Below are 13,786 nucleotides of genomic sequence, written 5' to 3' on the forward strand. Positions count from 1 at the left end.
AAGTTTAAAGCTGGTCTGAGAGACATGATCATATTCCTCTGAAGAAAGACAGAGAGACAGAAAGAAAAAGAAAGGAAGGAAGGAAGGAAGGAAGGAAGGAAGGAAGGAAGGAAGGAAGGAAGGAAGGAAGGAAGAAAGGAAAGAAGGAAAGAAAGAAAGAAAGAAAGAAAGAAAGAAAGAAAGAAAGAAAGAAAGAAAGAAAGAGGAGGGGAAGGAGAAAAAGAAAAAAATACAGGGATCCCAATGCTTCAGGAGAGGCCATAAAGCTATTACATTTCTTATGTAAAAGGTGAATACAACCTCTCTGTAGTTTGAAACAAAAACAAGAACTGAAGGAGACAAAAGAACAGTATCAACTCCAACTTAAATCCTCACTTTCTTTAGAGTTGCTCAGCTTTCTTTGACTAAACCATGAGCTGTAAACCGGTTTAGTTGCTTTTCTGGCTGCCAAATAAAAGCTATAGAAGTCAGCAGGTAAATAGAGAAGCTGTCAAGTCAAGCTGGATCAAAACAAAGCTGTGGTTTGCAGGCGGGGCCTGAGCCATCTCTTCCGTTTATGCAAGTGAGCAGGATGTAGCAACAGGATCCCGACCCTGACAGTGCCTCAGACCAAAATATTTTCTTTTAGCTTTCTAGACTAATAGGCTTGAGGTCTGGCAGGATCTGTGTCTAAAGTGAATTCAATCAGAATGAGTACCACTGGGTGCTCATCTGTAATCCTAGAGATTGAGGCAGGAAGATGGAGAGTTCTAGGCCAGTCTGGAATATGTGGTAAGGCTTTGTATAAAACAAACAAATGGAGATGAACCCAAGATCTGTGGTACTCCCATTAAGAAATCAGAATCTCACTGCATGGTGGCACACTCCTTTAATTCCAGCATGAAGGAGGCAAAGGCAGGTGGACCTCTGAGGCAGCCAGGTCTACATCGTAAATTTCAGGACAGCCAAAGCAAACAGTAAGACCCTGTCTCAGGAAGGACACAAGGACGGAAGGAAGAAAGGAAGGAAGGGAAGAAGGAGGAAGGGAGGAAGGAAGGAAAGGAAGGAAGGGAGGGAGGGAGGAAGGAAGGAAGGCAGGCAAACATTAAATAATTTGCTCAAAGTTACTCAAATACTAAATAGTAGCCAAATTTTAAAACCAGGAGGACTCCAAAATCCATATTCACAGCCACTATATTAAGTATCTCCATGGTGCCCATAATAGTGTCAGAAAAGCATTCTGTAATTCCAACCAACAAAGCATAAGGCAGCCCATATAACTGTTAACTGTGGAAGCAGCCAGGGCTTGGAGAACCCAGTTTAAATAGAAATATCTCTTGTGACAATCATGAGTCATGAGAAGAACCCCAGCTCTGCTCATCTATAAACTATGGGGCAAATAGAAATGTCTCCCCAAAAGGCTTTATCCACTTTGGTGGTTCTTACATCTAGATGTTTCGAGGCAGTTTGCAGTTTTGTCATATTCATTATCAGGTCAAAATGAAAATCTTTGTGAAGTCCCTGACGGGCAAGACCATTACTCTAATGGAACCCAGTGATACTGTGAACCTGAGAATGTGAAGGCCAAGATCTAGGATAGAGAGGACACCTACCACCAGCAGAGGCTCGCCTTTGCAGGCAAGCAGCTCAAAGATGGCCACACTCTTTCTGATTACTACATTCAGAAAGAGTCAGCCCTGAACTTGATTCTCCACCTGCAGGGTCGCTATTAATTCTTCAGTCTGCATTCCCAGTGGACAGTGATGGCAGTCCTCTGAACTATAGCCATTTGCCCCAAATTAAGTTTAGAAATTAAAGTTTCAGCTGAACCTCTGTTAAAAATGTTAATATTTTGACACATGGTAAAAAAAAAAGGAAGGGGGGAATTTTTTGTCTCTAAACCAAAACACCTTCTCGAAGACTCTTGACTTTCTCTTCTGAGGCATGCAATCTCAGGCACTAAGATCTACTGCATACAACTCATCAGAGGCATTCCTGACTAGCCTGTCCACTAGAAGTGGTCAATCCCCAACACTCCCAATGCTCCTCCCTGCCCTCCCACACAGACAGTGACACCACTCACTATCTGACCATTATCCCAGGTACAATTATTTGATGGTTTATTGTCTGTCTTTCTGCACTGGAATGTACATGCCAGCAGAAGCCTCCTTGCTACCCTTTCCTAAGCACCTAGACATTTGTGCTTGGTAGGAGGTAAATACTTATTGGAGGAGTGAATTGTGTGTAACAGATATCCATTCAGTAAATATTAGAGATAAACAGCCACTACAAAAGAAACAGTCATCAGCTTGACAAATGCATTGCTTTGCCTACCTAGAAAGTAACTAAATACGTAAATGAGAACATTTCAAAAACTAAGACATCATGAAGAAGCATCACGAACTTCAGGATGAACAGGGCAGGTGAACACACCCTTCGAAGGTAGCAGAATCCACAGAGATGGTAAGTCAGCACCCATGCAGGAGCGAACATTTTGGTGGTGTAGCTGAATCACCCAAGCTCCTCTATATATGCCTAATGACCTTGATGATTTGCCAAGATGGACTTAGAATGCACTCTGATCTGTCACTGATGCTCTGTCTTGGGTAAACAGACATTTGTTCACATATCCACAGGAAAAGTAACATAACACTTGGCAATTCCCACAAGCCAGCCACCATGGATGTTCAAAAAATGAGCACCTCAGCCAAAACGAACAACAAGTACAAAAGCCCTTAGGACTAGTTTGCCCAAGTCCATGAGAGCAACAGGGAGATGTCAGAGGATGTCAGTTAGAAAAGGGTCAGCCACATCATCAGGAGATGTCTCCTAAGCCATGGAAAAGGTTTTGCTTTATCACTGTTTTAAGGTAAGGTTTCATTCTATAGCCCAGTGGTTTCCTGGCATATACAGGCTAGTCTATAAGTAAGTGAAAGATTATGGGGAGAGGAGTGACACGATCAGCTGTTCAATTTTAAATTTTTATTTATTTGTTTGTTTGTTTATTTGAGACAGGGTCTATTATGTAGCCCTGGCTGTGCTGGAACTTCTTATGTAGATCAGGCTGGCCTTAAACTCACGAAGATCCACCTGCATCTTCCAAGTGCTAGGATTAAAGGTGTGTGTGCCAATCTAGTTGTTCATTTTAAAAAATATTAGCCAGATTTACTATAAATGAAAGAAAAAACTAAATCAGAACAGTAAAAAACAACTCGGAATTGCCCCTAGATAAACTTCTATGTGCAGGCTGGAATGACAGAGGATGGGCATGGAAACAAAGTATGTTATGCGCAATGTATTTGGGAAGTGTCATGAAAGAGATAGGAAGGAAAAGCTAATCTTTAAACCCTGACACCATTCAGTCCTACTGTTGAGACAGGGTTTCTCTGTGTAGCCCTGTCCTGGAACCCACTCTGTAGACTAGGCTGCCCTCAAACTCAGAGATCCGCCTGCCTCTGCCTCCCAGGGTGCTGGGATTAAAGGCGTGGGCTACCACAGCCCAGTCATTCAGTGGGTTGTTTGTTTGTTTTAAAGAAATAGAGGGCCAGCCAGGTACTTGTCCAATCTAACCTGGCAATCTAAATCTAATCCCTAGTTCCCCACAAGGTGGAAGGAGTAGACTCCTTCAAGTTGCCTTCTGAATTCCACAAGCACAATGTGGCTCACAGATGACCAACTGACCGACAGACACAGACAGACACACACACACACACACACACACACACACACTCCACATACAAGGAATAAATGTAATTTCAAGAAAGAAATAGAGGGAGCTGGGAAGCTAGCTCAAGGGATCAGGGGCTTTCTTTCTGTACAAGCACAAGGACCAGAGTTGAGATCCACCTATGTAAAAGTCAGGAGCAGTGGTGCACGTCTGTGACTAGTTCTGTGCTAGGAGGACAGAGACAGCAAGATCCTTGGGACTCAATGTCCACCCAGGCTATGGGAAACTCAAGCTCCAAGTTCAGTAAGAGAACCTGCTTCAAAAAATAATACAGAAGGGCTAGCTTCTTAGGAAAATTTGCTATACAGTAATGAGGTCCACCACCACCCACATAAAAGCTGTTATGGTCCCATGTACTGAAGGGGCCAAAGGCAGGAGGATTACTGGGGCCTGCTAGAGGCCAGCCCATCAAAAAAAAAAAAAAAGTGAGCCACAGGTTCAGCAAGAACCTTCCTCAAAGAAACAAAGTAGAGTGATAGAGAAGGACACATAAGGCCCTCCTCTGGCTTTAGCACACACATACATACATACACACACACACCCAAAAGTGGGAAAAAGGTGCTATGAAGCAATAGCCATAGAAGAGAAACATCAACCTCTGGCTTCCACATTTATATACATGGCTGTTTGCACACATGCATCCAGTAAACACACACAAAATGAGGGGGAAAGGTTAGTCGGGTGGCATCATATAAATGATGGCTGAGGTTCTAAGTCTTTTGTGTGTTCTATACAATATTTAACAATGCTAAAATAGAGTTAGTGTTGGACAGCTATGGTGGTGTGAAAGACAGAGGTAGGCAGATGTCTGTGACCTTAAAAGTCAGTCTGGTCTACACAGAAAGTTGTAAACAGTCAGACCTACATGATAAGACCCTGTCTTAAGAAACAAAAACAAACAAAGGAACAAACAAAAAGAAGATCTCACCTATGAAAAGAGAGTAAAAAAGAAACTCAAGAAATGCACTGTTGTGAATAACTAAAAGAAAAACACACTTCCTAATGAAAATTACTTAAGTAAGCTCCTCAGATGCTCAGCGTGTCAGTCTCACCTCAAATATCGCCAGCAGTTACCCTGCATACACTATGGTCCTGAAGGACAAGGGTCACAGACAGGAGCCACAGTCTATGCGGAGCAGATGGTATAGAAGGAAACAAGTTTTAAAGATCACAATTCTCTGTCTACCAAATCTGCAGGTTGCTAACAACCACAGAAAGTAATTTCTGAGATATGTACAGCCTAAAAAAAATGTTTTGGGCAAAATAACCTGTGGCTATTATCTGATATAGGTCTCTTTACAGAACAAAAAAGATAAATGACAACCAAGTTTACTCACAAGATCAGGATCCTTGCAAGAAGAAACAGGAAGTATGATAGTCAAAAAATTTGGCAAAAATCAAATATTCTAACCACTGGCATATCTTCGACATTTAAAAAAGTCTGCACAGGAGCTGGAGAGATGATTCGGTGGTTAAAAGCACTGGCCGTTCTTGCACAGGACCCAAGTTTGGCTGCTAGCACCCACATGGCAACTCACAACCACCAGTAATTCCAGATCTAGGGAATCCAAAGTCCTCTCCTGGCCTCTATGAGCAGCAGACACACATGCAGGCAAAACACTCATACACATAAAATGTAACTTTAAAACCTTTAAAAATAGATATAAAATGCTAACTAAATCAATCTTCCATTATCAACACAAACCTATCACCTATATCCCATCTATGCACTGCAAGGAGGGTAACGGTCCACTCCAGAATAGTAGCCATTTGTCATTTTTGCTATCAAAAATGAGTAGGGAAGGCCCTTAGCAGGTCAAGTGCTTGCAACATGACCAAAGTTCAATCCACAGGACTAACATGATAGAAGGAGAGAAGCAGCTCCTATTAAGTTGTCCTCCTAGCCATACATGTGCTACAACACACATGCATACACATCCTGGCCAGCATGTATTATTTTCTGACTTTTTAAAAACTATATAACACCTGTTCCAACTGAGATAAAAGGATATCTCATCATGGTTTTGACTTTATGATTAATGATACTGAGTACTTTTTATTCAAACTTGTTGAACATTTGTAGATCTTATTTTGAGAAATTTATCAGTTTAGATAGTTTACTCTTTTTTTTGTTTGTTTTGTCTTGAGATAGGGCCTCACCATATAGCCCTGGCTATCCTGGAACTCTACTTTTAGCCTAGGCTGGCCTAGAACTCATCTCTGCCTCCTGAGTGCTGGAATTAAAGGTATGTACCACCACACCTGACAATTTTCTACATTTTAAAATCAGATTACTTTGAATTTTGATTTTTCTTACTGAATTGAGTTCCTAACAAATACTGAGTGAAATGAATAAGTTGCAAAATATTTTCTCTCTCTCCCCCCTCCCCCAAGGTCTCACTCTGTAGCCCTGGCTATCCTGGAGCTCCTAGGAAAACCAGGCTGGCCTGAAATCATTGGGATCTGCTCCCCAAGGCCTGGGAGAAGAGGTGTGTTCCATCATGCCCAGCTGAAAACATTTTCTCAACAAGCCACAAATATTAACACTAGAAATACTTAAGCAAGTTTTCCCTAAACTCATGTTATCCAGTAAGTCTTTCCAAGTCACTAAAAGGTTCTAGGTCTGCCCTGTCCACTATGGAAGCCACTAGTCAGTCATATGTATCTGAGTGACATGAAATGGAGCTGCTAGGTGGAGTGATAGACACCTGAAATCACAGCACTCCAAAGGCTAAAACAGGAGGATCACAAGTTCCAGGAGGGCCTGGACAACACAGTGAATTCAGAACTACCTAACAAGACCCTGTTTCAAAATCAAAACAACAGAAGTGAAATAAAGAATAGGAACAGAAAATGAGAAAGAAATGCATGCAATGTAATGGAATAGGTAAATTTTTGTTTTCTCTTTTTGGTTTGCTGCTATTATTTTGAAACTGGTTCTCATATAGCCAAGAATGACCTTAAACTCCTGCCTCTATCTTCCAGTGCTGGATTACAGGCCAAGGGATATCACGTCAGGCTGAGGAAGTAAGTCTCAATCAAAGCAGTTGCAAACGGTTAACACAAAACAGCTTTAAAACACAGAATCTCATTATTTTAAGCCATAAATGTCTATTAATATGTTGTTGGTTCATTGACTGTTTTTTGTTTTTAGAGTTTTCATTATTAATGACAAGTAGGTGTGTGTAATTGCATGCAGGTATGTACATATGAGTGCAGGTACCAAAAGAGGCCATCTCTCTAGTCCTTTGATTATAGTGTTTGGTTGTTTGGGGGTTTTGTTTGTTTGTTTGTTTTGGCATCTCTTTCTTGTTTTGGTTTTGGTTTTTTGTTGTTGTTTTTCAAGACATGTTTCTCTGTATGTAGCTTTGGCTGCCCTGGAACTCATTCTGTAGGCCAGGCTGGCCTCGAACTCACAGAGATCTGCCTGCCTCTGCCTCCCGAGTGCTAGGATTAAAGGTGTGCGTCACCACCACCCACCCAAACCTTTTTTTTCTGACTTTTTTTTTTTTTAACAGCTCTCTGTGTAGCCTTGGCTGTCTGGAACATAAACCAGGCTGACCTCAAACTCACCTGACTCTGCCTCCCTAAATGCTGGGATTAAAGGCATGTGCCACCACTGGCTGGCTTTTTCTAACTTTTTGTCTTTAGATTTATCTATTTTATTTATTTTATTTTATTTTATTTTATTTTATTTTATTTTATTTTATTTTATGTAATCAGTGTTTTGCCTGCATTGTATGTATGTGCACCACCTGTGTGCCTGGAACACCTGGAGGCCAAAAGATAGTATCAGATTCCCTAGGACAGGAATTAAAGACTATTAAAAGCAGCCATGTGGGTCCTCTGTACAAATGTTCTTAACTAAGAAATTCTAAAAATTTCTTATACAGTAAGAAATTCTCCAGTCCTGATTATTTTTTGAAACCTAGTTTCAGTGGCTGAGGCCAACTTTGAATTCAATATGTATAGCAAAGACTGGCTTAGAACTCTGATCCTCCTGCTTCTGCCTACTAAGCACTGATTATAGGCATGTGTCACCATGCCAAGCTACTGGAATGTTTTAAGAAATTATATTCTCACTGGGTATGGTGGCATACATCTGTAATTTTAGCACCATGGAGACAGAAACAGGAATATCAGGAATTCAAAGTTAGACTCAGCTACCTAAGCAAATCTAAGACCAACCTGGGCTGCATGATACCCCCAAAGAAAAGAAGTGGCTGATGAGATCCTTACTGAACAAGTCTAGCACCCTGAGTTTGCTTCCCAGATGTAAAGTTGGAAGATGAGAATCAAGTTCTCATCTCTAATCTCCACATATATAATATAGTAACCACACTTTGTCAAAATAAATTTTTAAATTGAAATGTTTTTCTAGAGTTTCTCCAGCTAAGCAGCAACATGTCATTAGTTATTTGCACTTCCCAAGAAAAAGAGGCCACAGAAAGGGCTGCCTTGGTGAAGACCCTTGATTGAGACTAAAGTCATTTTCTGATTTTCCAGTCAGCTTTCTAAACAACTGTGAGTTTCTATATAAGGAACCACTCAAGAGTAATTACCAACACACATACATCTGGGCTAAAACCTTCCTGCAGTCTGGTGACTCGTGGGTCTAGGTCTAGAGAGGGGAGGATCCTGTGAAAGCTTACCAGCCTGGAACCATGTTGTTCCAGGCCTCTCTGAGACAAGTTTTCAGGCCAGCTTCAATTCTGACTTTTGTCATGAGCACTACAAGCCCTATCCTGGCAATTCATTCCCAGTTATCCTAGATTCCCCCAAGTACTTCTAGAATGATGTCTGAGGCTAGCTAGGCTGAGACAAGTCTACTTCAACAGTTTCAAGTCCAGGCCAAAGCAAGACCAGTTAGGTTCCCCAGGTGAAGGAGTCGAAGGACACAGCCCAAACAGTCGCTGACTTGCATTTCCGTCCTACTAGAGCAGCAAGTAAGAGCAAAAACTCACTGGTTTAGCCAAGAAACTGGAAATCATGTAACTGAGAGGTGGTGGCACACCTTTAATCTCAGCACTTGAGAGGCAGAGACAGGCATATCTCTAGGTTCAAGGGCAGCCTGGCCTACAAAAAAATTCTAGGATAGTCAGTTCTAGGATAGGCAGGACTACACAGAGAAGCCCTCTCTGGAAAAACAAAACAAAAATAAAAACAAAAACAAAATCTCATACCTACTAATCTACTAATGTTCCCCAAAGATCTGTAAATCGATACACGTAAAACGGACTCCGTGAAAGTCACTCTCTTTCTGACTTAACGAATGATAGATGGTATTACCCTGATAAGGAGGATATTCTATTACAACACTCACATTGTGAAATTCAAATCTCCTAGGGCACAATGCTTTTAGTACTTTCAATGCTGGAGCGATAACGGACATTTCACAAGCTCTCTCTTATTTGATCAATTACATTTACTTTACAGCTATCATTTAAGAAGTACTTGTTCTTTTTGTATTTATTTGATGTACATCTTAGGATGGATGATAAGTAAAAGTATTTGTAAACCAATGGCTGGAATGTCTAAGGCATAAGAGTTTGTCCTAGCATACAGTAATCAGAGCGAGACTGCGGTTTGTATATGCTTTTGTGGTTAGAGTAGCATCTCTCCCCAAATGCTTTCGTGCAAAAAAACATTTCTGCAGCAAGCTAGTCATGCCAGCACAGCCTAGCCCCTCCTTTGGCTATAACACTCCTATCTGTTAAGCATTAAATTTAATACCCCTTTTCTGCATGTTTAATATAACTTAGAAGAAAATTGTGACTGTTACCAAACTCCTTCCTTAAGTAAACACAAAGATAAGGTCATGCAAGTGTGCTTTAAAAAGAAGTCTCAATTTGATACAGTTTATATGTTATAAAGTAGGGCACACGCCAACTCCTAATCACTTTTATACAACTGAGAAAATTTTGTATGTTTATAAAATTTAATAATTTTTGCCGTTCCTAACTTTAGCAATTCAAAATAGAACATATGAGGGAAATCTGACCATGTGAGCACTGAAGAGAAAGACAGGTACCAAGACCCTAAAATCCTTGCTTTGACACGGAGCAATACCACACACTCCCTTCCCCATCTCCCCCCTGGCCCCTCCCTGCTACACCCAGCCATAATAGAGGACAGTTCAGTGCTGGGGACAGGGAGGGGTTTAATCCTGCGATTAAAAACATGTACCACCAGAGCTGGTGCAACTCCAACTCTTTATTGTTGTTATCTTTTGAGACAGGGTTTCCCTTGGTAGCCTTGCTGTGTCTACACCAGGGTTTGTGGAAAAGGCTGGCCTTAAATTCACAGAGATCTGCCTGCTTCTGCCTCCCTGGGTGCTGGGATTAAAGGTGTGTGCCCCTGACTACAACTCCAACTCTTCAAGCTATCAATTTCATAAGGGAACAACAGCAGAACTGCCTATTCATATAACAGTTTTGCTGTTTTTTGTTGTTGTTGTCGTTTTAATGGTCTCGTGTATCCCAGCCAGGCCTCAAGCTGAGTCTACAACTTTGCTGGCATTACAGATATGGACAGTCACACTCAGTCTTTACGTGGTGCTGGAAATTACCCCAGGGCCTTGTGCATGCTAGGTAAGCACTCTACCAATTTGGCTATATCCCCAGCCCTCAAAATAAAGAAAGTCTTAAAGATTAACAAATTTCATAGTGACAATTTCTGAGAAGTGAGGACAGAGATGGGTTCAGGGCCTTTCCCTTTACATAGTCTGTCTTTCTACACTGCTTCGTGGGCATATGCTAACACTGGGTTTTTATCTCCTTTTGTTTTTTTTAAATGCTGATCAAAACATCAACTGTAAGTATGCTATTGAAAGTTTTAAAAATAATATTACCAATTCTGAGAATTTAACAGAAAATAAAAATGAGCAGACATGTACCTAAAAACATCTACAATGGTCACCTTTATTTACATGTCAAATAAAGGAGATTATATTTTTTTTCAAAAGCAAATCAAAATTTCTAAAGTATCAAAGAAAGCAGCATGATCTCCCTGCTGCTGTTACAATCCTTCTTTTCTGTATTAGGTGACAACCACTCCAATAGTGCTGTCTCAAAAACACAAACACACAAAACTAAAAAAAAAATACAGACTCATATGTAGTAAAACTATAAGGGGGGGGGTAAGCATAATTCATAAGCATGTTTACCCTTTGTAGGGGAAGCCAGAATGTGGTTCAGGAAGGGATACTGAAAGCTTTAACGGGTGGGGTAATGCTCTCTATTTTTCCCTAAATGACATAGAAAGATGAGCTTGTCATCCTTTTTCATGCCCTATATATTGGTGCGATGTTTTTGTATGACGTCGTTCAAAAGAAAAAGCCATCAACAGAGTTGAGGGTGGAGCCCCACAGTTCTGCCAATCCCCGATTTACACACACATCCATCCATCTGCCCTGCTGGACTAACAGTGAGGACAGAACCTGAGAATCAACTAGGTTAAGAAGCACAAAATGAACACCTCTGGGCACTTCTTTGTGCTTTCTGGGTGAAACCAGCCCTGCAGGCTCTTATCACAGGGCCAGCTCCAACAGACTGTCCCCAAAGAGTTATAGAAGAACTGCTTTGCCATAAACAAACAGAAAATATCTCCAAGCATGTTTTTAATGCAAGTTTCCAGATGGTTCCAACAGACAGAAAAATGGACTGAATTTAGGAACAAGGCAGTCCTGAGGAACCCGGAGACCCTGTGAACAGTGTCCTGGGGAGGAGGAAATAAAAACTTGCATTTGACCAAGAGCACAGAGCACCCCTAGAGTGTGTGTGATGTGAAGCACAAACGAATGGTGGGCGTACTGAACCCCCAACTGTTATTAAACCAGCTTTACCTGCAACAGGTGACAACTGAAATTTGGCACATGCTGAGTACATTGGGAAATAATTATATCACAGCCATCGCTACCACATCTGTGTAACATATGTACAGCCCACGGGCGCAAGTGAGGCAGGAAGAAGAGTGACTTACTGACCGTAAGGAAGGCCAGATTCGGTCAGACCCAGCCAAGCAAGGCCCCCGGGCTGGGTCCAGGAGGCCAAGCTTGTCCAGGAGGCCAAGAGGGTGGTCCGGGCCAAGGTGGAAGGTGGGGTTGCCCCGAGAGGGCGGACGCACACAACAGCCTTGGAAGGCCCAGGCGAAGGCAGTCCACCGACCCGAGTCGGGACGTGCTTAGACTGGAGGGCCCCCCCCACACACACACACACACTCAACCGGGAGAGATGAGGAGGCGGGGCCTGTCACAGGGACAGCCTGGCGGTCCCCTAGGCCAACACCTTGTCCACCCGCCCGTTGCTCACCTGGGCACGCAGCTGGACGAGCTCCGGTCCACCTCCCAGGTGGCATACAAATTCATCTGCACCGGGGCGGGGGTGCGGCCTGGTCCTGGACCGCCCGGAGGCGCAGAGCCCGAGGCCACCGCGACGGCCATGGAGGTGGAGGTAGAGGAGGACGAGGAGGAGGCGGCCGCAGCCGAGGTGGACGAGGAGGACGAGGTGGCCTGGGCCAGCTTGGGGGGCGTCGGCTGTTGTGGCTGCGGCTGCTGCTGCGGCGCCTGCTGCTGTGGGGACTGGGCGACCCCAGAGCCCCGCGGACCGCTGCCGCCTCCGGCGCCTCCGGGACCACCGCCCGCCCCTCCGCGTTCCGCCATGGCCTGGGGAGGGGTCTAAGGGGCGCGGGGCTTACGCAGACCGAGGCCACGCCGAGCGCAGAGGCTTCCTCCCGCTGCGGCGGCGGCGGCGGCGACGGCGGCGGCGGCGGCGGCGGCGGGGGCTCGGCGCGTCTCCTCAGACCGCCCGGCGGAGCGCGAGCCGCCAGCGAATCTGCACGCACGCGCGGGCCCTCGCTGCGCGCGATCCTCGCGCTCGCCCGCCGCCGCCTGTTGCGGCCCGCGCGGCCCTGACACTCGATGGGCGTGCCCGCAGGGGGCGGGGAGCCGCGGCCCCACCCAGCCGGGCGCCAGGGGCGGGGCTAGGCCTGCCCTCGCCCCGCGGCTGCTGGGAAGGGGCTACAGCCCGCGCGCCCTCGCGGGGCTGCCCTCGAGCCCCCGGCAGGCCTCGGCGTGCTGGCTCCCCACCCCTTCTCTTCTCCCCACCCCCACTATCCCCTCGGGCGGCTGCTCCCCCGCCAGCGGAAACCCGGGTTTTCCGGGGCGCGGTCCCGGCCCGGAGAGAGCTGCACGCACGGGAGCGCGCTCAGCCTCTGGGATCTGCAGAACACGTAGCAGAGGCCAACCAGCGACGGGTCACACGTTGCATGGAAATCAGATAACCGGCTGTGGCGACCTCCTCTAGGGTTCAGAGGATATTCCGCTCGAGATGCAGTGGCCTGTCACCACCCCGGGAGTCTTGGCGGGAAGTTCCCGCATAAGCATGGGCAGGAACCAAAAGCTAAGGTCGGGCAAGTCCAACAGCCCTTCTTGGTTCAGAACCCCTACCTCCACCCCCAACCTTCATCACATAGTCCCAGAATGCTCCAGTGCTTTCTCAATTTCTAAAATTCTATTTTTCTCTAGGCCTGCTCAGCTGCCATCCCCACTCAGCGCTCATGCACCCTCCCACACCCACACCTTACTTCTCCCAGCACTTGAACAAATGTCATGGGATCCTGTGCTCAACCTACTCTAGTTTTTCAAGACTTCTCAGAACTCGGGACACAGACAAACAAGACTCAAAACCCTACACCCCCACACATGAATCTAAGTGGTAGCAGGGACTTGGGAACAATTTAGATTTCAGATGTAGACATTCTCCAATAGGTTAAGTAGGCCTTTCTGCCACAAGGTCAGTGAGGAAGGCCTGATCTGGCCTACTTCCCTAGCCTACAGTTACTTCCCAGCCTAGCCAGGGTGCTAAGCTGGCTATTTTTATTCTCCAGGGACAAAGCAGTAAGGTCAGACCAGACCTAAAGGTACTTTCCTCAGAGCCTTCACACAAAGGAGGGGTAGGGGATAGTGTATTATCCACAATTTCAGCACAGCAACCATGGTCCCATGGTCCTTGGAACAGTCTGTGATTACAGGCAAGCAGTATATATAAGCTTCTGCAGAAGCTTAAAAGGAGAGATTCAAGA

General features: G+C 44.7%; 1 protein-coding gene across 1 annotated transcript in view; it reads right to left on the bottom strand.

Moving 5' to 3' along the window:
* Pacs1 (phosphofurin acidic cluster sorting protein 1) overlaps positions 1 to 12,586 on the bottom strand; it is a 129,196-nt gene extending 116,610 nt beyond the window's left edge. Inside the window, exon 1 of the mRNA XM_060384280.1 lies at positions 12,016 to 12,586. Coding sequence (XP_060240263.1) covers positions 12,016 to 12,365 — 350 coding nt within the window. The 5' untranslated portion in view covers positions 12,366 to 12,586. The remainder of the gene's footprint in view (positions 1 to 12,015) is intronic.
* Between the last annotated feature and the right edge of the window lie 1,200 nt (positions 12,587 to 13,786).

This window comes from Meriones unguiculatus, chromosome 1, assembly GCF_030254825.1.
Source record: "Meriones unguiculatus strain TT.TT164.6M chromosome 1, Bangor_MerUng_6.1, whole genome shotgun sequence".
Classification (NCBI taxonomy): domain Eukaryota; kingdom Metazoa; phylum Chordata; class Mammalia; order Rodentia; family Muridae; genus Meriones; species Meriones unguiculatus.